General features: G+C 40.0%; 1 protein-coding gene across 1 annotated transcript in view; it reads right to left on the minus strand.

Annotated features, from left to right (window-relative positions):
* opn5 (opsin 5) overlaps window positions 1–26032 on the minus strand; it is a 50373-nt gene that overhangs the window by 18899 nt on the left and 5442 nt on the right. The window contains exons 2-3 of the mRNA XM_079571839.1: window positions 15500–15631; window positions 1780–1899 (exon numbers count right to left, since the gene is read on the minus strand). Coding sequence (XP_079427965.1) covers window positions 1780–1899; window positions 15500–15620 — 241 coding nt within the window. The 5' untranslated portion in view covers window positions 15621–15631. The remainder of the gene's footprint in view (window positions 1–1779; window positions 1900–15499; window positions 15632–26032) is intronic.

Below are 26032 nucleotides of genomic sequence, written 5' to 3' on the forward strand. Positions count from 1 at the left end.
GCCTCTCTCAGATGCCGTCAGAAGGAAATATCAAGCTAAGATTTTAGTGCAGCTATTACTTGCTGCAGTATAGATGGCTGATACCAGGGATTTCAATCTGACACCAAGTAATAATCAGGCTAATGTCGCTCATTTAAGCAAAACAAAAACACTGCCCTAACAGTGAAAAAATGTGAAGGAAATAAAGAACGGATAATATTGATCCAAAGCAATTCCCCTTCTTAGATGTCTTCTGCTTTCTACTTGCTGGTTTAACGTTGCCACCCACATATTTTCTACTGAGTGCACTGTGGATGTGCTCTATAGAAAATGAAGTCAAAAGAGCATGAGGTAACATTAGGTAACTACTTTTGTAGTTTCTTTCTCCTGTTAATATGAGTTCCAGTAATGTGTCCATCATTTGTTCAATAGCTGCACATTATGAGAATGTGAGAGAGAGCTTTTGTTCAGTCAAATGTGTAAAAGTCAGAGGAGCTGTTTTTCTTCTCCACATTCCAGGATCTTGTTCAGAACATTTCTTTGTTTACATCTGGACTATAGATGGTATGCACATTCATATAGTGAGCGGAAGATCAATGAACAACATTGCAGACTGTCCACTCAACGTGCTGCTGTTGCTGTGATGGAACCTCACCTGCCATGTTATGACATCACATTTAGAAACTTTACATGTGAAACTTTACACTTTCACACATTCAATCAATTACATCAGGTCCAGTGTCCTGATGAGAGCTTGAAAATCAGGAAAAAAGGACCAAAAAAGGACTCAATCTAGTGCTCAGGCCTCTGCAATGGCTTCCTGCCGCTACGGTGACATTTTACACTATTCCTAATACATTGTATCTGCCAACTTGTACCTATGGGATGCATACCCAACGGAATAGTCTATCACTGAAAAGTGACGCCATCACATCACCATAAATCCAGGGTGACGCACCCACTATTCAAATTCCACAGGTATTACCATATAAATTACAAGAGCTGGCTCTGGTTTACAGCGAAAATGTCAACTGCGCATCACTAATCATCCAGAAACCTCCAAAGAGCGGTGCACCTGTACATTTACATGGACATTTGCATTTGGAGGGATCAATAAAAAGATCAGTTTCTAATTTTGATTTGATTAAATCTTTTCATATCAAAGACAAATACATGGAGCTGATTCATGAATATAGACAAGATAAACATTTTATGTATCGTATCAAAATATCAGTGCTCTGGCTTATGTGCAGCATAGGCATCATTGGGAACTCTCTTGGATCAAGGCACTGTCAGACTGGACGTTTGCAAAGTCCTCTATTGTTGCAAAATTGACTTTTTTTAGGTTTTAGCCATGTTATAAAATCAAATCCTCATCAAAGACATACCTGGAGAGGTACATTATTTTGACTATTTTGACTCTCTAATCCATGGCCCACACTCCTGTGTGCGTCACACAGAGATTTCCCTCACGTTCCTTTATATTTTCAATTCCAGACAAAAGCTTGCTCTGATTCGGTCCGGATCTCCCTCTCTTCCTCGCGCTGATTTGCATGTTTGCCGATACATAGCTGTTTTGTAACTTTAGTTTTGCCCTGCAGCTCTGGTTTCCGGTGTGCCCGCCGGGATAAAGTATGATTCGGGACCTGAGCCACATTTGAATTATTTTAGCACTTTTATCAAAGATTCATAAAATATATATTTTGTTTTGTTTGACAGCGTTACTCACTTGAATATTGCAATAAAAGTTGTCAACAGACAACTCACTGTGACATCAAACATTTTAAGCCATTGTCTTACCTGATATACCAAAGTCGAATATGGCCAGGTTAACAGTCATCAGCTCAGGAGGCTTCAGCTTGGTCTTTCGTTTGATGGTCATGTAAATCACGTACCCGTTTCCAGTGGCAGACATGATTCCTGCAGAGCAAAGAGAATGGGGTTACTTTGCATTTTAATACTCTGTGTGAAAAATTGAAGAAAGGATAAAGAAACGTGTTGAAATATTGAGTATAGCCATCCACACACACAACACTGACTCGCAAGGATGATCCTCTTTAATGTGTACTTTTGTGTCCCTAGGAAAGGCACTTCACCCTCCTCACAATTAAGTACGTTTAGTGTGATGGATGATGGTAGTTGGAAGACCGGAAAAGCTGTGGGCACTTACCATCGCCAGGTGGAGTGAATAAATAAAGGCCTTACAGTATGTAGTGATTAGAAAAGCTTGTGACGCTTGCACTCGTGTGATACTAAATCAAATTCATGTATATGCCAAAGATTATCTCAATACCTTTGTCTCTAAGGGGCATTTGACAAAAAGTCTTTTCCGTCAATACTGATACATATTTGCAGTAAATTGTAATTATGATTCACTCTGGGCTGACAATGCATTTTGACATTGATAATATTACATGCTATTTTAACATTTTAATTAATGACACCTACACACTACGTGGGAGGGAGGGATGAAGGAAGCAGCAGACTCTGAATAGATTTCGCACCCACAGAGTCAATGTGCTCAACCCTTAGGAGAGAAACAGCGTGTACTTGTCTGCCAACGTGCCCCCAGGTTCAGACCATAGCCTGGCACAGCATAGCTACTCTCTTCATGCTATAAAAGCTTTGATGCTGGGTGGAGGTTCAGCCAATTACCTGGCTTTACCCTCACCAATGCTGCCCTGTCATGTTTTATTCACTCCAGAGATGAGTTCTGCCTGTTCTTTAGGTCTTATTAGTGTTCGGGTTCGAATCTCCCATCTTGATGCGACGTGGCTGCCTTGACCCACATAATTCCAGTAGCACATGAGCTGACACGCTATCAGCAGTGCATGGGAATTAACTACGGAGGTGGACTCATGCATGATGCTCTTCATCGAGAGACATGTTGGCCCCTCTACAACAATCGCCTGCATGCACTGTAGGTTATCCTTCAGTGGGTCCTGACCAAGGTCTGGAGGTGTGTCCCCTGGTGGGCACTCAGATGGTTTAAGGTTGTATGAAATGCAGTTAACAAATACTGCTGAAAAAAGATGGTGGTTGAAGTCTCTTGGCCAAGAACACTGGTCGAAGCTGTATAAGGACCAGGATCCTATAGTTCTGTGGGCGGGCCATACGAAATGTGTCCTCTGCATTAGACTCATACTTCAATGTGAGCCTCAGGGAAGTGTGTAAGGAGTAGCTATTTGCCTTTTTTGCCTGTTGTACATGTTTTGTATTGATGCAGGGTACCAGACTGTCCAAAAAGGCCCCACCTGGAATGACAGTGCAGTCAAGTAAGAGTACCTCTTGGCCAGGTCTCTCGAAAAAGAGATTTATCTCATGGGACTTCCTGGTTAAAGCAAGTTTACCTTAAAGGAACAGGTTTTCCATACTGAAATATGTTTTTACCTGAGCTTAGACGAGTTGATGCGTACCTGTCTGGTCTTTGTATGTGCCCTCAGTCGTGCAAAAAGACCAAAGATGTTGTTAGCATTTGGCCTCTCCCAATGTATTCCTATGGATCCAAACGAGGGTGAAGTTGGAAGCTACCATGCTCTTCCACGGGCACACACAAAGACCAGACAGATACGTATCAACTTGTCTAAGCTCAGGTAAGAACGTATCTCAGTATGGAAAAATGGTGGCCTGTTCCTTTAATAAACCCCTTTCGTATTACACCCTCTGGGTGTAATATGAATGTTAATGGGGTGATTGGGGGGTCTTTAATCTCCCCCTGGCCAGAAAACCACAATTGCAACTTCACTGCCACCGGTAGCTGTCACCAATGCACACATAGATTCACAAAGAAGAAGCTAACAGGCTAACGGGCAAAGCTAACTGCGGGCTAGCGCCACTTAAACAGTATTTACAGCCAAATTTGAGTGAAAAAAATGATCTCCATTGTGTAATTGGATGTAAAATATCCCTCTCTCCCTTTGTCTTTTCTGTCAGCGTAGGATTTACTCTCATGGACAATTCATGAGTAAAAAAACACAACATGTTACGACACCTGCCGTGGCGCTTATGGCCTCTAGGGGCATGAGTTGCTTGGTACTGCTTAAAGAAAAGGTTAAATAGATGAAGTGTAAAGTGTGAAGTAACAAAAGGGGCAGATATTGTAAGACTTGTTCTTCTCCTCTGCTCCGTTTCATTCATACTGTGTTGGCGGTTTTATTGTGATTGCATAACATCACTTTTGAATGAAATAAATAAATAAAATGAAAACAAAAATGAAATGGAATAAAAAGTAAATGGTGTAATTTTCATGTCCGAAGGGCTCCAATGCTGTTCAACATTATGTATTTGCAACATTATGCAACATGTTTTATGGACAGTGCCAATGAGAATCCTACGCATGAACACAAGCTGTGGAAAATGTGCATTTGTTATTTAAAAAAAACAAAAGCAGAACAGACTGTAGAGAATGTAGTGTTATGTTTTAGAGGCTGAAAATGATTCTTGTTAGTCGCTTTAAATGAGCTAAAGCTCCTGCCTAGTGGCTTTATCCACCTCCACAGCAGCACAGAGGTGAGAGGCGCACAGACGGAACCTATTTACAGCTGTGGGAGGTAGAGCAGATGTATCACATATTGGTATATTGTAAAATATTGACCCTGCGCTGCTGTCTCTCTGTTACTAATGGGGACAATGATCACATGCTTTTTAAAATGCCAAAATTTGGGAAGCGCACGTCCTTCAGAGAGCATCCAGCCTATCCAGATAAAATGTTGTTGTTATGGTACAAAATTGCTTGCAAAAATAAAACCAAATAATAAACATTTGGGTAATGTCAAAATATTGTCAGATCTGAATGCTGAAGGCCATCACCAAGTGGTCATCATTGTATAAAATTGCTCACATAGCTGCAAACTCGTTTAGCTGTTATTTTTCCAGTCTTCTCTCTCTATTTTGATGCGTTTTATTAAGCTTTCAGATTTGGGCAAAGCCAAACTGGAGAAAATGTGCTTGGTTCCTGTGGGAGTTAAGAGGTTAAGGGGGCCCTGAAGATGTACATTACCCAACTTGCAAAAAGATTTAAGTTCTGGGGCTGATGGGAGGAGTACATCCCCAATGAGGATGTGGAGAACACCACACAGCTGTATCCACTCCGCAGCTGCCCTTCACAGTGTTCTGGCTTCCAATAAACAAATATTTACTCACAAAGCTGAATATCCTGTCCAGAGTTGTTAACCCACCCGAAATATCCCAAGGCTGCAAGCGCTGTACATAGAGCTGGCTCTGGGCATAGGCGACCTCGATGGCCGCCTTTGCCAATGGGGGGTCTTGCAGGGACAAAGTCAGCTAGAGTTGATTTCTACAAAATACTAACAACCCATTATCTCAGATCACACACGCACGTACGCACACACACGCTCGCACAAACACGCACGCACGAACACACACACACACACACACACGCACGAACGAACACACACAAACACACACAGCACTTGAAGAAAGAACAGTTAAACTCAATTGATGAATATTTCAAATGTACTGATGCTAAAGTTAGCATCAACCTTCTTCCATTCTCTGAGTGCATTTGCGTCACTTTAATTATGCCGTTTAAAGTGTAATTAAGTAATAATACATGCTCAAGTTACTCTCCACTGACAGCATTTCTCTAATCACACCATGTGCTTCCTGATACATATATATATCCAACCCAATTATTTTTGACCAAATCACAATAAAAACATTAATTGTTTGTTTTCAGGAAGGCCTTTACCCACCCCGCAAAAAATGCGATATGTCATATTGCAATTTAGATCCGGAGATGATGAAGATGAAAATCAAACAGCATGGCGCTGGTGCTTTTCTCATGTCAAACATTAAACATTTTATAGGCAAAAAGTTAACGGAAAAAAAAAAATGGCAGATTTTTGTCATATTGAATTCTTTTGGTGGTGAGAATTACTGTCAAACTTGTTGCTTACATCACTTACATCAAGGGAAGTTCTGACCCTAAAATGGTAATCCAGAACAAAGAATCTACTAAAAACCCTACACAGACACAGTGAACACATGCACACAAAAACTGATGTTCCTTTCTGAATGCAAATATGTACTACTTTTATGTACAGCTTTTATAGGATTTTAGTAGGATATGCAGATGTATTGATACACATTCTGGATGGTTTAAAATACTGTTTATACTTTTTGTGAATGGATTTAGTGGGACCCCAGGAAGAATAGCGACAGCATGACCGCGCTAATGGGGATCCCTTCAATAAACAAACAAACAAACAAACAAACCAAACCTCTGACCTTTTTTGCAGTGAGGTGAGAGTGCCAACCGCCGTGCCACTGGGAGGTTAATATCCTCTTTAAACGTACATACTGTATATCGACATTTCTTGTATTGTTGGCATTACCGTGCAGCGCATTAGGTCACAGTTTATCAGACAGCGTTCCCTTGAGGAGCGCAACAGTCCTCTCAGATCCATGAAATGTTCCAACCGAGCAGGGGAGGCTGTTCGCATCTGAAATGAGCTGAACACATAACAGGCTACACACACTTTATACGATGCACATTCCCTATAATTTGATGGCGTTTCCAGTCTCTGCGTAGGAAAATGTTCAGCAGTGAAGAGGAAAAAACACCCTGTACCTTGTTGGTTGCAGTCTTAGTATAAACCTTTTTATTAGTGTCTGTAATGCAAATGAAGAAAACAATTGCAATTGTGTTACCATGGCTATTCGGGACTAAATATACTGAGGTGCGATAATCTGCAAACAAAGACAGAGCTATCAGGCCATAACACCCTCCAACAACCAAGAAAAAATAAATCTACGCAGTGGAAAAAGGCATTATTTAGATCTGTAAGAGAACCAATGTTGCATTGAATCAACAAGGTATTTTTATATTGCCCTCAGTCAGTGTGAGAGGAGCATGGGGATTAAAAGGCTTATACAAGAACACAACAAGAGCAAGACCTCAGAGAGGGCGCCACAATTTAGGAAAACAAAATGTGCAGCTCATGCTTGGCTTGAAGTGGTGACCTTCAGTTCTTCAAATGCTCTCACTTTACTGCCGCCCAACCAAGCTCCACAAACAGTACCTATGGAAAATAATGGCTGAAACATGCTTTGTGCACGTACGCATCCTCGCACTATGCTCTGAGACAAACAGACCACACAGGCAGCACATATAAAATGCACGGTGAACTGATTGTTTACACATATTTTTTGAAGTGTTTCTCATTGACTGAACGCCGCCTCCTCGGCATCAGCCTAATCCTTACACTTCATGTGACGCTAAGTGCTCACGATAACCACGCACTCACTTCAATCCATTAAAATCATATAGTCGAAACGTGGAGCGGGACAACAGCCCACAGGGTGTCTAATTGTTTCTCCAATTTTACACTACACAGAACACATCTGCAAGGATGTTTTGAATGATACGATGGGCTCTTTTTTTTGTATTGGAATAGGCTTGGTCAGAGCCTTAAAATGAGGCCTCCCACAACTTCCTAGTTCCCGTGCCCGCCCCTTTTCTCCCATCAGTTAACATGGGACTGGAGAAGTCCACATAAAATCAGTGACTACACGAAAATAAAGTCGCTCTAGAAACGTTGCAGTGTTGACTTGTTGGTGCAAATGAACATTGGGACGCTTTTACACAAATCAATCGACTAAACATCAGATTTTAGCAGCGAACATTTAGTGGGCGGGGGCGGAATAAGGTGAATAGATACAGACGGCATCTCTGGAATCGCCCGTCTATGGTCATGTTTGAAAACAGATGAGGAGGAAAACAATTTGGAGAAAAATCTAAACTCTCTCTAATTATTCAAAAACTGGTTTAACAAATGCTGAATTCTGAATATAGTTTTACACTAATTAAAGATGCAAAGACATGGAGAGGAGCAAAGTGGTTCAACAGCCCATAAATACATTAAAAAAAATGGAGAGTGCTAACATGATGCGTCATGTTTGCATCGTGATAATGCTAACGCGTCGTTTTTTCACTTCTACTGAACAATCTGCTGAGAATAAACATCCAAATGGACCCGATTTACACTTGACTTTATTTGTAGGTGATAAATAAGTTCATATGTAATGCCAGAAAATAGCTAAAAAGAGTGAAGAATTGTGTTTCCCAAAAGATTCTGTTTTCCCTCTATGACGTGATGCCGTCTGTATCCATGCCAGTCCTGAACCCTCTTCTCAGGAGGGGCCTGACTTTCAATAATCAGTCTCACATTTGACTACAAGAGCGAGAAAGAGCCTCTGAAGATGAAGCGTCCTCATCCAATCTACCCAGCCCAGTTAATGATATATCAAAAATCTCCACTTCGACCACGTAAATCCATCCATCCATCCATTTTCTTCCGCTTTATCCGGGGCCGGGTCGCGGGGGCAGCAGTCTCAGCAGAGATGCCCAAACTTCCCGATCCACACACACCTCCTCCAGCTGTTCTGACCCCGAGGTGACACCAGGCCAGCTCGGAGGCATAGTCCCACCAGCGTGTCCTGGGTCTTCCACGAGGCCTTGTCCCACTAGGACATGCCAGGAACACCTCCCGCGGGAGGCGACCAGGAGGCATCCGGAACAGATGCCCGAGCCACCTCAGCTGCTCCTTTCGACGTGAAGGAGCAGCGACTCTACTCCGAGCGCCTCCCGGGTAACTGAGCTCCTCACCCGATCTCGGAGGGTGCGCCCAGCCACCCTGCGAAGGAAACCACGTAAATCGCCGACAGCAAAACTACTAGCTACTGCGTCTGTAACTATGTGACCTTCACTGGAAAAACGCTGCTTCTAAGCAACAAACGAAACACAAATGACTAGTCCGGAGACACGCTGTTATCACAGTAAACAACAGCATTAGACGTGAAAAGACAGGAAACACAAAGAATATTCAATGTCATACGGTTTGCCTTCTTCCTTTTCATTCGACAACGCAGTGTCACAAGCTTTTATGCACTTCTACGCCACAAAACAACAAAGCAGGCAACTAAGAGCAGCCGCCTGCACAGTGAAGCCGTTTCAGATTGCTCGACGTAGATTCAAATGTGTTTCAGTCACAACTCAAGTCATGTCCAGGCACTAGATAGACCGCAAACAAAAGGCCCATTGAAGCGTTCCCCTCGGATGTTTTGTATGTACGTATACGTTGATGTATTGCAACAAATGAATAAGAAATAAAGTCTATTTCTGATCAAGCTGATACAGTACATGCTGTACATTCTCAGCATATCCCTAAAGACAAAAAAAAAAAAGGCTTCAATCTCGTTTCCATAATAGACACTTGAGTGCTCAACAAGCAATCAACATAGTAAACAGTCACAGTGTACATAGTAATTGCTGCCACCAATCTAATGCAAAATGAGATTGTGTGTCAAAGCTGCAGAACAGAGCCTAGTCTAAAAGTGATCTCGGGGAATAGACCATGCAAGTCCAAGCTACTTTACTTTAGCAATAACAGATAGCCATTCATGCATATTCTTCCATTGCTATAGGCTACATCTAAATACAGTTCAGTATGTGCTGTAGTAGGAGGTTATAATGAACTGAAAAGGTTGCATTCACAATCACAGGGGCTTTCATAGCTGAATGGGCGATCCACACATGTTTAACCATAAAACAGCTTTTTATAGGTCCAACAAGTGTGAAATTGAGAGTCTTCTGCATTTGAGTGAAGCATTACAAAAAAAACATTGGTTTAGGAGTGGCTGCGAGCAGGGTCTCAGTCCTGCTTTTGAAACCGAAAGTGGGAGTGACTGGCTGGTTAGTTCCCCTGTAAATATGGCTTGTCAATGTACAATGTTGAGGTCTCACGTGAAAGCAAGCCGATAGGTGGGCTGTTTGTGTCGTCAGATGGTTTCAGAAGTCACATGATCAGAGTATCGAAATAGACCGAATAGAAGAGTGAAAGACACGCCATATCTCCTGCTGTGATTTCCACCCTGATGATTTTTGTGAGGATACAAATCATGCAGGAGGAAGAGCCCCTGCTGCTGGAAGTGGTAAACTGAGGATTACATATTTTCCGGGCTCTTGGACACATCTGATGAGCCCGGTACAGGCATGACAGTGGCTCATGACTCTACATGGACACAGCTACAGATCTTCATCTGCTTGATGTGAGATCACAATCTTTCTGCAGAGGCGCAGTTCAACATATTTATTCAGAACACGGATCAACATCTTCATCCAGATTATTCTCACATACACAAACAAAAGTCACAATCTATCCCTTCATTCTTTGATGACGATAAATCCAATCCAATCCACTTTATTTGTATAGCACATTTAACCAACAAAAATGTTTCCAAAGTGCTGCACATGAGATCCTAAAAACAGATACAATACGTATTAGCTCTACCACAAAAAAAAAGATAAAAAAATAAAATAAAAAAAAGAATATACTAAAACCTGCATAAAACAAACTGTAAATCTGCAGCGTACTGCACCATGCCACACACTGAGCACATTCAAGATATGGATGTCATTATCCATGTCATTATAATATTCTTTAAACATTCATTGTATTGAAGATAAACATCATGGATTCAGTGACAGCAGTGAGTCAAAAGCCCCGTAAAGTTCTGACAAGCTCCTTGCTGCTTGTCATGCAACACAGCTCTTCAAAAAGACAAGTGTTTCATCTGCACGTTAGAGATGAAGCTTAGACATGCACTATTCAACTCACGTCATCTATACATTTACAACTTAAAGCTGCTGACCACAGACATCATCATTTTATACAGGATTTAAAGGAGAAGAGCTTAAGTGCTCACTGGATCGCCAGAGTAGCAGAGTGAATGCTAGTGAGATAGCAAGCAAACTATACAAACCAGGTGCTCTTCAGACTTTTAGAAGAGGAGTGGAAACACGTTGGTGACGCTGTAATAAACATAGCGTTTTTGCTTATCCGGGGCCTCGGCTCCCTCTCTTCCTCTTTATACATTTGTGTGGTGTGGATGCTCCTATCCTTCAGGTATTATTGGCTTTCCAATGCCCCTCCTCGCTCCTCTCGATTACTGTGCAGTGTTGTGGACCAATGAGTTTTCAATGCAAATGGAGACTGTTACTCTCTTTTACACACCAAGCTGTGTACTACTTGAAGAGGAGCTGATCATACTGTTGAACCCACAACCTTTTTTTCGTACAGTCAGAGAAAGACTGTTTGCCGCATTATCCCACTGTCTCCACTGTGCCGAGCCTGAGACCCAGCCAACAAACAATAAGTGTTGCTGACCTTCACTCCTCTGATGGCGTAGTTTAAATGTCTTTACATTGGTGAGAAGTACAAAAGGAAATACAAAGATTGGACAAGACTCCAGAATGTGCATCTATCTCCTGGTGTTAGTCCATGAGACTGTTTTTTTATGTGCCTGCCCCAGACACAGCGGCATCATGAAGTTACACACATTGATTCATAAGATAAAATAACTGTTGACTGCAGACTCTTTTCATGTCAATTTTACTCGTGACCAAACCTGATTTATTAGCTCTGAACTGATACTCCATTGTCGCTCCGTGAAGACACTGCCAAACAAACACTTCAGGAGCAAAAGTGACTGAACTCGGAGGAGCTTCTGCCACTTTTGAAAGAGGTTGACGTCTTCAATGCAGTGAACCCAGACCAGCTGACGATATTTCAAAATCTTTACTTCGCATTAGATTGCCACTTCAGATACACAGTCATTGCTCAGATGAAAAAAAAAAAAAGGGACAGTGTGTGAAGATGACAGCAGACTCCAGGGGAAGCCAAAATAGTTTACTGCTCCCTGGAATGTCTTCATTTTCCCAGATGGGGACCCATGGGAAGATACCACAGGGGTGAGAGTAAACCTTTAGTCTTTTACACAGGGAGTAAATCAATGTGACATTTGTGTAAATGTAAGATTTGACATTCTACCAGGGGTGGTGTAAGGATAAGCATGTTCACTTTCCCCTCATGCTCACAGTGACAGAAAGACAGTGTTTTATCTTGTAAAGTGCCGATACCAGACATGGGCTTGGATCCACTGACATCCATTTTGTTTATAAATAAATAAAATTAAGCAAACACATAACAGTAAATATTACATTTGCATATTCATTTTTGATAAATGTGTAAAACGCATTATATATACTGTACAATTCTCTCATCCTTCCATACCTTAGCTATTGTGTGGAAATATGGGGGAATACCTATAAAACTAATATACAACCTATCTTTTTATTGCAAAAGAAAGCAGTTAGAGTGATCAGCCATGCAGAATACTTGGCTCCAACAAATCCACTTTTTATTAGACTAAATATCTTAAAATTGCATGATCTTGTTGATGTTTACACAGCAGTTGTGATGTACAAAGCTCACAATCTCATGCTCCCTCAGTGTTTACAGGAGATGTTTCAAACTAGAGAATCTATATACAACCCACTGCAAAAAGTAATGAAGTAGATTGGTATAAAAGTCTCAATTTGAGTATAATAATCCGAATTTGAGATGTTTTGACAATGAAAGGTGTAGGTGGGCTCCTGACCCAGATTGTTTCACTTGTTTTGAGACGTTTCTGACTCGTTTCAATACATTTTGTCCTTATTTCAAGTAATTTTCTTTGCCAATGGGGTAAGAACATTGGTCTTATCTCATTAGCAGTCTTACTTTCTTATTTCAAGTGAGATTTACCTTAGAACTGGTCACAAATGTCCTCAAAACAGCAAAATAAACTTGGTCAGATCGGGAAAAAAGTCTAAGTGAGATAAAACTGCTTTAAACAAGAAACATTTCCTCAATTCAAGACATTTAAGCTAATGCTTGATATTCTTTTTGCAGTGGAGGAACTGATCTGCTACAAAAACCTCTGGCGCACAGTAATACTAAGAGGAGGTGCTTAACAGTCAAAGGCGTTGATCTATGGAACGGTTTATCTATTCAACTTAAGGGCTCCAAAACTATTAAAGCATTTAAGAAAATGTATAAGTTAAACATGATAGAGAAGTATAGAACACTTGAATGAAGACCATTAGAAAAGAAGTCGATCGAGGATACATAGCATTATTTCTGATTGTTGAAGTTTTGTGCTTAAGTGTTTCCATCGTTGGTATTAGAGAAAGTGTATAATGTGTCATCTTTGGACACAGAGTCACAGTTTGTAAAAGGGGTTAGAGGCAGAATAAGTCTTGGCTTCAGCCTAAACCCCTTTCGGTCAGGCTTCATTTAGATTAAATTCTTAATGTATGTGTTTTCTTATTGTATAATGTCTAAGATCTTTGGAAAACATGTGACATGTGATTTAAATGTTCATAATGACCGAAGAAAATAAATTAACTAACTAACTAACTAGTTGTTTCAGAAGCTGTTCATGGCCTGATTAAACATTATCCTGCATTACTTTGCCTGTAGTGCCACTTTATATGCCGGGCTTTCGATGCTTGATGTTGATGTGTTTTTCTGTCTGACGTGATACCAAAGACAAATTTCCATGTTGGTGGAAAAATAAAGTTTTCATATTGGTATTTGTACTTGTAAGTCAAATGAATGAGTCCTGAATTAGATCTGGAAAATGCTGATTTCTATTTTACCCCAACATTGGGAGGATCGTTGCAGTGGCCCAAAAATCCACACAAGTCACAACTGGAGACATGTCGTGCACTTCTGTTGGCTTTTGGACTAAACAAATATCCAAAGCTAAAATAAAGGATAAGCAATGACAGCTCTGTTGTTTTGTCACGTGTGCCTTTGTATTTCATGTCTTCTTTTTTGTTAGCAGTTATTTTCTGCTGTGTCTGTGCCGAAAACAACATTATTTTTTTTTGTCATCTTAGCTCTTAAAGCAACATTCATTTATCTTTTGCCATTCTGGTTTGGAGTCGGTTTGTGGAGACTTTGTGGACGCCATTGTGCCGGTTACATAAAGTGATTTTACATCCATGGTCGTAACATTTAATAGACTAACCTTATTCTCAACATGTCGGCACTGTCAGCTCAGTGTTAAATAAGTGACGCACTGACGGTTGACCTTTTAAGAATAAGACCAAAAGCGTGTACGCTGTCACCGCAGTCTGGAAAAAGACAGGTGGGGATGGCATTAAGGACGTCACTGTGTTAGGTATGTGTTCACTTCGTTGTTTTTCTAGGCTGAACAATTTAGGAAGTGTAATTGCAACTTTCTGGACAAGAATACGCATATTTTAATTGCTTATTCACACGGATTTCTGAACTGCAAAATATAAAAGTCCTTTTGAATGCCAAGTGGTCGATGCTTGACACTTATCCACCGTCCACTTCATTCTGCAGGGAGGTTAAGTACGACTCACAGCACACCGAGGCAACATTTGAATAGAAAATTACAGCCGTGAAAAGGTCTCTCCGTGGAAAGCCTTTTCATGACATGTGCAGTGACCCCTTAATATAGTTTTATAAGACGCCGAGAGGGATTATAAGAGACAGGGGCAGGTGGGAATGTTATAATAAAAATCATTAATGAAATTGTACTCTCCCAAAGCTTTTTGATTTCATTCTTTGCACTTTTTGTCATCATACATTTTAAGATGTATGGCTGTGCAAGATTAGAGCATTTCACATAATAGCGACTAACTACCTGCACTTTGTCTGATGCTACCTCTTCACCCTTAAGTGTTTTTTCTCATGGAGCTCTCATTCATCCTGGCTTATTGTACATGGGGGTGAGAGGCGGTAGGCCTCTCCTTTTCATCCACTTCACCAGACTGCTCCGTTTTGGTGTTATATGAGGCAGAGAGTGAGTGAGAGCTGTCAGAAAAGCTGTCGCTGTAACAAAACATTGATTCACAAGCAAAGAGATGCGGGGCCCTTGCAACTGTGGGGGCCAAAAAATTGTGTCTCCTTTGGCTTATATTGGTTCAAGGTCAATCATTAGGACACATAAAATTCATGTTTTTAAGGGTTGCTTTCTTGTATAGCTGTTGTCAAGCTGTTTGTCAAAAACTATGTTCAACACAGTGTTAATTTTGACAACATATTTTAATTTAGTTTTAGTCTTAGTCTTCTGACGAAAAAGTATTTTAGTCTAGTTTTAGTCAAAAAATTTCTTCAATTTTAGTCTAGTTTTAGTCGACTAAATTTAAGACGAATTTAGTCGACTTTGCATTTATAATATTCATTATAATCATATCTAATCTTGTTCCTCTGCTTCATGGAGCTGCTCCACATGAACAAAGCTCAGAGCTGATCCTTTGGCAGAGAATTTACATGATCTGAGGCTCTTTCAGACGGTCAGTAGAAGTTTGGCTGATTTTAGTCTCTCCCTTTCATTTTTATTTAGTCTTATTTTAGTCGACTAAAATATCTGGACATTTTAGTCATAGTTTTAGTCTCGTGAAAAACTTTTATTTTAGTTTTAGTCCAATTTTAGTCACAAAAATAACACTTTGACTAAAATTAAGACTAAATATTTTAGTCGACGAAATTAACACTGGTTCAACATAAGCTATAGAATCAAATATTGTTGACCTTGAAAGCATTGCTGCTGATGGTTGCCATGAAATAAGACCATTAGCTTTGCACAAACAAGATGATGATCAAAGGAGAACACGACTTGTCGCTTAAAATAGACTCACCTATGAGGCATACGTAGAAGCCAGCCACTATATCTGCCTCCGGGGAAAGTCGGGAGGCGAAGGGGTCTCCTCTGAGCAGGTAATGGGGGACGTACGGCTGGTGCCACGTTTCGTTCTCCATCAGAGAGTGACCTATAGAAAGAGAGCACCGGAGTTACAGCAGTGGTCTCCAATCTGAAGGTGCCATGAAATATTCATCACAAAAAACAGACCCACATGTGTCAAGTATTTTGTGAAACTACGAACAGGTTGAACTCAATATGCAAGCATTGAAAGTGTTGTAGTAAGTAGTTGAAATACATGAACACATGCACCTTCTTTGAGATAATCTCCAGATGTCATCAGGAGATTGTCTTGAGAAAGGCGCATGTATGAAAAGAATTGGAGTTACTGTATGTTGATTGAGTTGCCTGCGTCTACTTGTGTATTCTTTTTTTTTTTAAATGAATTAATCATTCTGTAATTGCATAATGAGCCAGTGTTTATGCACCGGATCACGCAAACATGCAGGACGTAAAACCAGTGGGAATACTAGAGACGCAGACAAATGTAGGCCAAACCGTATTCCCTTTATGCAACAGGTCGACCTAAATAACTAACACAATACACTGACACGTATCACGCATCATCCACCTGTGAAAAAAATCATCTGTGTCGAAGCCATCTGTTCTATAGTCTCCACATAATGACTCTGAAACTGTAGAGCTGCACAGTGTACTGCCAATTTACAGCATTATTCCACATTCAAAATCCACGCAGTGATCTTCACTTTACTGTGCGGATGCCAAACTACTCCTGGTATTATTACGCCTTACAATTTAGTTCCCCCTTTTATTCGCTTAGAAAATCCACATTGTTTAATTTTGTGTATTATACTTTGTAGTGGAACACTTCACGTACCCATATTTAAATAGGGAAAACGTGGAAGAGCTTGGTAGCTTCTATCTTGACCTGTGTTGGAGCTATAGTGGAGAGAGGGAGTGGCTAAATGCTAACGCCGTCTGCGCTGTGTTTACGTGACTGAAGCCACAGGTGAAGATCAGACAGGTCCTAAAGAACTCGTCAAAGCTAAGGTAAGAACATATCTCAGTATGTAAAAACGGTGGCCTATTCCTTTAAGACAGAAAAACACATCAACATCAAGCATCGAAAGCCCGGTATATAAAGTGGCACTACAGGCAAAGTAATGCAGGATAATGTTTAATCAGGCCATGAACAGCTTCTAAAACAACTACACATTTATCAAAAATGAATATGCAAATGTAATATTTACTGTTATGTGTTTGCTTAATTTTATTTATTTATAAACAAAATGGATGTCAGTGGATCCAAGCCCATGTCTGGTTTAGGCACTTTACAAGATAAAACGGTGGCCTATTCCTTTAACACACATAGGCCAGTTTTGAACAAGTCAACTCATAGCGAGTTAGCAGCAGAGCCGGAGGAGAGCAAGTCTTCATTGGTGTTTGATTTCAAACATTTGGAGGGTTCTAGAAAGAAACCGTGCAATATCTCTTTGACTGGCATTCTCTAATAAGGCCATCCACGTGGACGCACTCCACAGCTTATGACAGGGACATGAGCATAACAATGGAAGTGTGTCTCTTGAAGAAGAGAGGGACACCGTTTTACCAGATGAGGCAATCTGAGTTAATGAGGCGGAGCCTGGAGGGACGCTTCACAATAGCAACTGCACTGAGTGGAGAGGATTAGCCCTTTCACCACTGGGGATGTGCTCCATTGCTACCACAGAGATATCAAACATATGAACAATTGCAGAGACGCCTCCCAATAGCAATGTCCTGCATCTCAGTATTCAATTATTTAATCCCTAATTTAATTATTCAATCCCGGCGCAAAAAAAGAAAAGAGTTTCATTTCATTATTATTATTATGTCCCATATTTTAGGCCGATGGGTTTTATTCAGGACAATGTGGCGTGAAGAGAATGAATAGTGTGGAGAGGAGGGTAGAATAGTCGAAACATTGACACAAAATAAAATTCCATCTACAAGAGGGCCCAGCAGAGACTTCACCTGCTCAGGAAGCTCAAGAGTTTTAATGTGAACAGAGACAATTTAACAGTTCTTTACAGTTTGTTACAGCTTAACACAAAACAAAACTTTCCCGGATCATAACACAGGCCCTAAAACTCACAGGTTCACCACAGACCACAGTGACCAGGAAAGCCACTCTGATCACTGCTGACCCTGGCAATCCTCTGTTCCCCTCAGGCAGAAGATACAAGGTCCCACTAGCAAATAAAAGCTCTATCTATCTATCTATCTATCTATCTATCTATCTATCTATCTATCTATCTATCTATCTATCTATCTATCTATCTATCTATCTATCTATCTATCTATCTATCTATCTATCTATTTCTTATGTAACAGATGACTGCGTATTATTTATGCTAATGCTCTTAATGCTCTGGAATATCCTCACCCACCTCTTTGTATAAAGTGCAATACACTAATCATTTACAGCGACGATAAGCAAAAGTCCCCCGACTCCTCACAGATAATAATTTATGGCAGTAATGGTCTCCTTCCCTTTATACCTTGTTATATCTGATTATTACCAATCTATCTTTGAACATTTCTGCATGTTAAACTTTTAAACAGTACTTTTCTTGCAGTGTTCAGTTTGGATCTTGACACAAAGTAAATGGCTCTCGATATTTGTTTAGATTCAATAGAATGTGCTGTGTTAACTTACAGTATATTGATTCACCACACATCACAAATCTACAATCCCACTGATTAAAACATCATTCTGAATATGTCTATCTTTCTCTTTGCCCCTGCGCTACGCTCTCCTCGCCAGGTCCTCCTGTCCAAGCAATTCCTCATGACCAGCGCCCTCGTTCCCCAGGGGCTGACGTGACGGCGTCATCTCCGAGATCGCCCAAGAACGGCTAGGATTGCCCACATCTGATCTATAAGACTCCTGAGGCCCAGTAACTCAAGTAACCACCAAGGTTTTGTGGGCTTACTGGGAGGATCTTTGTAGATCCTACCACAAAGCAGCAGCGCCGATGGTGTTAACCTTCCAGTCATGCAAACACTCACCAATTACTTATTCCACATATGTCACAATATGTATCACAGGAGCACTACAAACTGCAACAGCGGGACATTTGTGAGCTCAGCAATCACTCCCACATTAAGAGAGAAAACAACAATGAAATATGCAACATACACAACTATGTGATTTATATGGAGTCAACAAAACCAAACAGGAGCAACAATGCTGTGACACTGCTTTGCTTCTTCTAACAAAGTAACAGGATGTTGGATCAATTCATCAATTGATCAATTTTTTTATATAAGCCTATACAGTCATAAGCAATGTAATGGGTTTAGACAATCAGTCAATAGATCAAACATATGAAATATAAGTCCAATCAATCTGGATTTTCTCTGGATTTTCTCTCAAAAGATTCAAAAGACTTCCTTGGTGTGGGGCGGGGGGTGCTGAGAGAGGGGTAGCACAGGGAGGGCAGATGAAGGGAGGGAGTTCAGCTCCCTGATAGCCTGGTGGTTAACCCCTTAACGCCTATTGGTGTAAATCGGCAACATACCTCTTCTTGCCAGACTGTGGCTAAAATAACGCATGTTTTCCCTTGATGCCTGTTTGCGCACATCCACGCCGTACCTGGGAACGTTTTGCAAGCACTAGTTTCTCGTAGGACCGGTCAGAGAAGGAACCACAAGCGGGTCATGGTAGCTATTTAGCGGAAATAGCATTTCTGCAAATTGAGGCAGCAACTTTGATGAAATCTTCAAATGTAAATTGAGTTGTGCTAAAATAAAATAATGTAGCAGCTCCTTGTTTCCATCTTTAGATAATTGATTGGAATGAACTTCGTGTGATGGATTTTTTTTTTTGTTATTTGAAGATTTAGGTACGTTGTAAATCGGCAACATCAGGCCATAAAGGAAAACTGCAGTAGCTCCATCTGGTGGCCAAAGTGACCGCATTTTGGTAGGATTTAGATGTATTACAGTGCTAAAACGTTTTTTAGAACATGCCATTTTAGTGAAATTCTATAATCATTGTAACAATAACATACAAGGATATAAAAAAAAAAGTTATCCCTCTTTTTACACAGAACAAAATGAAACCGTTGGTGTTGTATGCAAAGCAACCACAAGGTGGACCTACTGGACCACAAACAAGAGTTCCACGTCCGAAAATAATGTGCAATTATAATATAATTTGCAAATAAGTAATGGTAAATAGAGGTATCTGATGTACAATGTATTATAAAACCTCAGGAAAGGGAGCAAAATCTAATAATTAGTCATAAAAATTGTAGATATTTTGTAGATAAATTGTCTGCACCTTTATAAAGTGCTTTTTTTTCTCCTCCCTACATCAGGTGATGAAGCAGCAGCAGCAGGGAAAGCACTGATGACAGGAACAGCAGTAATGAAGATGTTACTGAACATCCTGATGCCCTTCCTGTTACCAGTGCTGCTGCTGCAGGACGGCATCAGCTGCTCAAAATCAACACTTTGCAAGAATTTAGTGAGCTCTGTTTACTGTACTAATATCCTAACCTGAATACACAAGTGTTCAGTGTATCTTGCAGTGCATTTACATTTGTAATAATTGTGAATAAACACATTTTGTCATTTTAATACATTTACAACTTTTGCCTGTTGTTGCCGAATTACAACATACCCAAAATTGCATTTATGCCTGTTGTTGCCGATTGGCAACATACCTAAAACTATATCTATACTATGTGCGACATAAAAATTTACAATCTCCACTTAATTTAGCATCAGCTTGAAAGCAAAAACACTGATAATATTTTTTTTTAATATAATGGGAAATTAGTTCAGGCGTTAAGGGGTTAAAACGGTTCTTTAGTCGACTGGACATGGCTCGTGGATTCCGCACTCTCCTCACAAGGAAATGACTGGCATCTTACAAAGTAAAAAGAAGTTGGATCAATGTGCATTATTCTCCTGAAACCTGTTCTGTGAATGTGCTTTGTTTAGTCCAAAGTATAATGAGTTTTAACAAACAATAGAGAGGTAACACATATCCAGTCCAGTCATTTGAAACTGGATTTTTTTAAACCCATTGCAATACTGATTTGATTAAGTCGATTGATTGGACTTATAATTGTAATAAGTTCCTTTTGTGTTGTTTCCTATTGTCCAAATCAGTCACTAGAACAAGCGCTGCATGTCACAAGCATAGACCAGGAAATTGCCACTCAATTAATTATGGGCAACTGTAATGTGGAAATGTTCTTGTGATGAAGTGGACCAAATGCTAATTAATAAATGACAAATGACTAAGAGTGAGACTTTTGTTAACTTTACAACAGATGAATAGTATTCAAGGCTTTGACAAAAGAGTAATATATTCAAAGGTACACTGCGTAACATTTTGGATTATACTATTGCCAGAAATACAAACTCCTAATAATCAGCCGGACACAGAAAGTCCTATTTTGACAGTCAAAGAATGGATTTTGATGAGGACCTATCGCACTTCAGTCTGATTGATTGAAATGATTGAAATTACAGCTTTAATGTCCAATGAGAGGTTAATAAATTAATAATTCCCTGCAACAGCACGTTCATTAGCCCTCTCGGCCTCCCCTTCCCCAGTCGACTGTGCCCAAGATCCTGCCCATCTGTCTCCCTGTTTATGCCATGAATTCTTAGATGCTAAATAACAGCGAGCCATGGTAATCCACATTTGTCAATTCATGCACATACTGCATCCATTAAAGAATACGGGCTTCTAAAGACGGCCGGAGAGATCAAGCGGAGCTGTCAGCGCTACTTTGAAGACTGCGTTTGCAGCACTACACAAGAGACATCAATAATGAGATTAGCCGTACGACAATGAAGTGATGTGAGAGAGTTGAGGTAGGACTAATTGCTTCCATTGGTTTTGTCTAAAGAGCTGGTTATTGATTGAAGCATTTACTTTCAACTTTGCTGGTATAAATCTCATAGGGGTTGTGTGAAAGTTTACAGGTGAGTAAAACTGATGTCATGAAACACAGAGCACTGCTGATGTTTGGGAGCCAATGTTGTTTTTTCATACAAATTGTTCAATATCAAATTACTGTCACCTCAGCTACACTCAATGTGTCTTTACAAGGAGATACAAACTTTCAGGGTCAAATTCTCCATACAGAATTTAATGATAATAAATATCTGATGATGTAAAGCAGCTTAGAGTTTAACCAAGGTTTATATTCAAATCAGAGTGTAGTTTATCTGCGACTAGGAAAAGTAATACCCATCAATGCAATTTAAAAATGTGACAATCAACAAATGAAAGGATAAGAAATAAGGTACTAGGGCTGAAAGATATCATTATCGTATTGATATCGAGATATGAACATTCAAAATATTAAAATCGAAAAAGCAAGATATAAAAGACATCGATTTTCATCAATAAAACTGGACTCTTTTGTATTATGATGTTTTTATTTTTCTGAAAAAGGTTTGGTTTTCACCTAACTAGTTATATCGAATCAATATTGAGATATTTGGCCTGAATATCGAGATAAAAAAATGTGTCCATATCGTTCAGCCGCCGTGTTTCCATACTGAGATGTGTTCTTACCTGAGCATTGACGAGTTGATACGTACCTGTTCCAACTTCACCCCCGTTTGGAGCTATAAGAATATGTTCTGTTTTACTGGGAGAGGCCAAATGCTAACAACATCAGCACGCACAAAGACCAGACAGGTACGTATCAACTCGTCTAAGCTCAGGTAAGAACATATCTCAGTGTGGAAAAACGGTGGCCTGTTCCGTTAAAACCCACAGTTTATACCTCTACATGAAATGCACGTGATTGTTCTAGATGTAACATTAATACATTGCTACGGCAAACGTAAAGTCACGATCTGGATACAGAAGTTGGTCCTGTTTAGATTCAGCAACAGCGAGCCCAAACCTTAGCCTCATTGAGATTCTTTGTGACGTTCAATCATCAATACAAGATCTTGGAGGAAAAGGAATGCAACGCCTGAGGACATGGATCGAGATTACCAATTCTACACTGTGAATGCCTGCTGTATTCAAAGGGCCTCACAAGATATTGGAGTGTGTGATTTTTTTTTTTCTGGGAGGCGACTCAGTTCAAAAGGTGCACTGTAAATTAAATTCCGAACAAAACTGCCATGTCTAATTCGATGCGTTTTTCAATGATTGTCCTGTTCCCAGCTTCAGCAGCAGCACATGTGGGGCATATGAACATGACAAGTATAAGGAAAAGAAGGCGCTAACAAGCTTAAGCTTCTGCCTACTCCTTTTGAGCATCATACCTACGTTATTTATTTATTTATTCATTTATTCACCTACGCATGTATCCTTTCTTTGGTTTGGATTACTATGATGAGCTCTGTTCCTATGAAGAACTTTGTGGAACTCAGATGCTCAAACAAAAAAGATGAATTCATGAATTGAAAAACATGGCAACCTTCTTGAAGCAACACTTAGTAACTTGTTTACCTTAATAAACCCTTCCCGTAGTCCCTCTGGGGGTAATACAAGTGTTGATGGGATGATCGGAGAGTCTTTCATCTCCCCCTGGTGTCTCTGGCCAGAAAACCACAATTGCAACTTGACTGCCACCGGACCGGAGCAACCAATACACACTAATAGAGCCACAAAGAAGAAACTAACAGGCTAACGGGCAAAGCTAACTGCGGGCTAGCGTCACTTTAACAGTATTTACAGCCAAGTTTGAGTAAAAAAAATAATTTCATTGTGTAATTGAATGTACAATATCCCTCTCTCCCTTCACCTTTTCAGTCAGTGTAGGATTTACTCTCACGGACAATTCATTAAAAAAATTGCAACTTGCTACGACACCTGCAGTTGCGCCTATGGCCTCTAGGGGCAAGAGTTACTTAGTACTGCTTTAATGTATTTAAAGAGGGGGTATTATGCTTTTTTCAGTCACATAGCACCAGTTCATATCACACTACAATGATGACCAAACCTTCTGTTGGTCTGTAAATGCAGTGTTAATTTTGACAACATATTTTATTTTAGTTTTCGTCTTAGTCTTTTGACTGAAATGTAAAAAACTTTTCAATTTTAGTCTAGTTTTAGTCGACTAAAATTGCATGTCAATTTAGTCGACTTATATTTATAATATTCATTATAATCATATATATCGTGGTCCTCGACTTCATGGAGCTGCTTCCACATGAATGAAGCACAGACCTGTTAATTTGGCAGTGAATTTAAATGATATGAGGCTTTTTCAGACGGTCAATAGAAGTTTGGATGATTTTAGTCTCTCCTTTTCATTTTTATTTAGTCTTATTTTAGTCGACTAAAATATCTGGACATTTCAGTCATAGTTTTAGTCTCATGAGAAAGTTTTAATTTAGTTTTAGTCCTATTTTAGTCGTCAAAAATATCTCTTTGACTAAAATTAAGACTAAATATTTTAGTCGACGAAATTAACACTGTGTAAATGCAGTAAATTAGAATAACTGCCTTGTATAAAATGTCTCTCTCAAAATGGCTGTAGTGAATGTCTTGAAATAGGCCTCTGTCTCTTTAAGAACCTCTGACCCTTTCCGACACGCCCCCTCCACACGCTGTCTGAGGCATCAGTGGGGAGGGGGTTCTGCTGAGGAGCAGTGGTTGGTTACTCGGCTGGTGACGAAAGCTCGGAGGCGTCTCCAGGAGGTGGGGGCGTTCCTAGGAGGACTCATGCAAACCTATCCTTAAAATGGCCGCCATCAGAGTTTTTACAGATTACTCAAAAACACGTGAATGTGCCAAGGCAACACTTCAGGCATGTTTTTAATGAGGGAATGACATAATAACATGACGTAAAGCTTGAAAAAGTCGATTTTGCATGATACCTCCCCCCCCTTTAAATGAAACAAACACATAATTGATTGTAAACTGCAGGCATTTTGATATCTCTGTATACTGTTAGAAGATCTGTAGCACACAGCGAGCGTTGAGGGCGACTACAAACATGGGGCGCAAAAAAAAAATCCTCACAACATCAAAGGCCCAACTCAGATATGTATTCCGCACCCTATGGTAGATAGAAGAGCATCCGATATGATAACCCCAGCTGTGAGATCCCTGCTCCAAAGCACACCGCACTGCAGGAAGCGACAGCGCACAGCAACAGGGGGTAACCTTAGACATCAGGGCACAAATGTGGAGTCTGAGGATGAGCAAACCACTGGTGGAGAGCACTGGGTTAGAGTAATGGAAGCCTCTGGGGAAACGCCAGCATTCTCTCTGAACAGTACCGGCGGCTGTTTGATGGTCGGTCGGCTTATCCTGAAGATTGTTTCTCGTCTTTACACCAACATCAACCCCCCTTCCCCTCCCGCTAAAGGTTGTTTTGCTTATTTGTCATCTTTTTCTTGTGTTATTGTTGCTTTTCTGGCACGTTTTGTCGCTGTTATTGCTACTTCATGGCTTTTTCGGCACTTTGTTTTGGTGTTTTCTTGTCGCTTTTTTATTCCGCTATTGTTGCCTTTCCTGCATGTTTTTGACGCGCTTTTATAGTTTATTAACAAAGCAATTCAATTAGCCTCTTAACTTCCGCCTGAACCGAGAGCATTTTCTCCAGTTCAGCTTTACCCAAATCCTGTAGGCCCGTGTAACGCCTCATTTGAAAGCTAAGACCTACAAAGCTCATCTAAATGGATCTTTTTCCTCACGTCATCAAATTTTTTTCCATCTTTTTTTTTTAGTGGGGGGGTTTCAACTCATTTTGTAACTTTTTTGTCTTTTTTTAATACATTTTTTTGTCATTTTTTTGGTCAAATTTTTTGTCTTTTTGTCACATTTTTTGTCATTTTTTTTTCATTTTTTTGTTATTTTTTTGTAATTTTTTTGTTATTTTTTGTCACTTTTTTGTCAAAGTTTTCTCACTTTTTTGTCACATCTTCATCATTGTTTTCATCTCAGTTCTGTCGCTATTTTCACACCTTTTTTCCAGAAGCTTTTGGATTGGGGTAAAGCAGGGGCGGACTGGGACAGAAAAACAGCCCTGGACTCTGACCAGCCTGGCCCAAATTAGTGGAAGTGCGTAATTGTGCACTTCCACAAATACATATTTTAACCTCTTACCCCCCGCCTTAACATTAACGAGTGCATTTTCCCCAGGTCGACTTTTTATTATTATTATTTTTTTGATTGGTATCATCAGCAAAAAGAACGGGAAAGGCGGTCGTAGAAACAGAAGCAAAATCATTAATATAAGTTGTTTTTTTTTAGATTCACGTCATGCCAATATCCTCAGTTCGGGTGGGGCTTAAGAGGTTACGTTAAGACATGTATGCAATAGTAATTCAGGTTGTGATAGCATAATAATTCAACTCTATTCAAGGGAATTTGTTGTTGTTTGACGGATAAAATGACATAAAAACAACATGTGGCAAACACTGTAAACTTCAAACTGATCTAAAGCAGTACATTTTAGCAAAGAAAGTGTTATTTCAAAAGGTTTTTTTTTTTTAATACTTGTTTTGTAGACAACTTTTTGGAGCCCCT

This window comes from Gobius niger (genome assembly GCF_951799975.1).
Source record: "Gobius niger genome assembly, chromosome: 15".
Taxonomy (NCBI): Eukaryota; Metazoa; Chordata; class Actinopteri; order Gobiiformes; family Gobiidae; genus Gobius; species Gobius niger.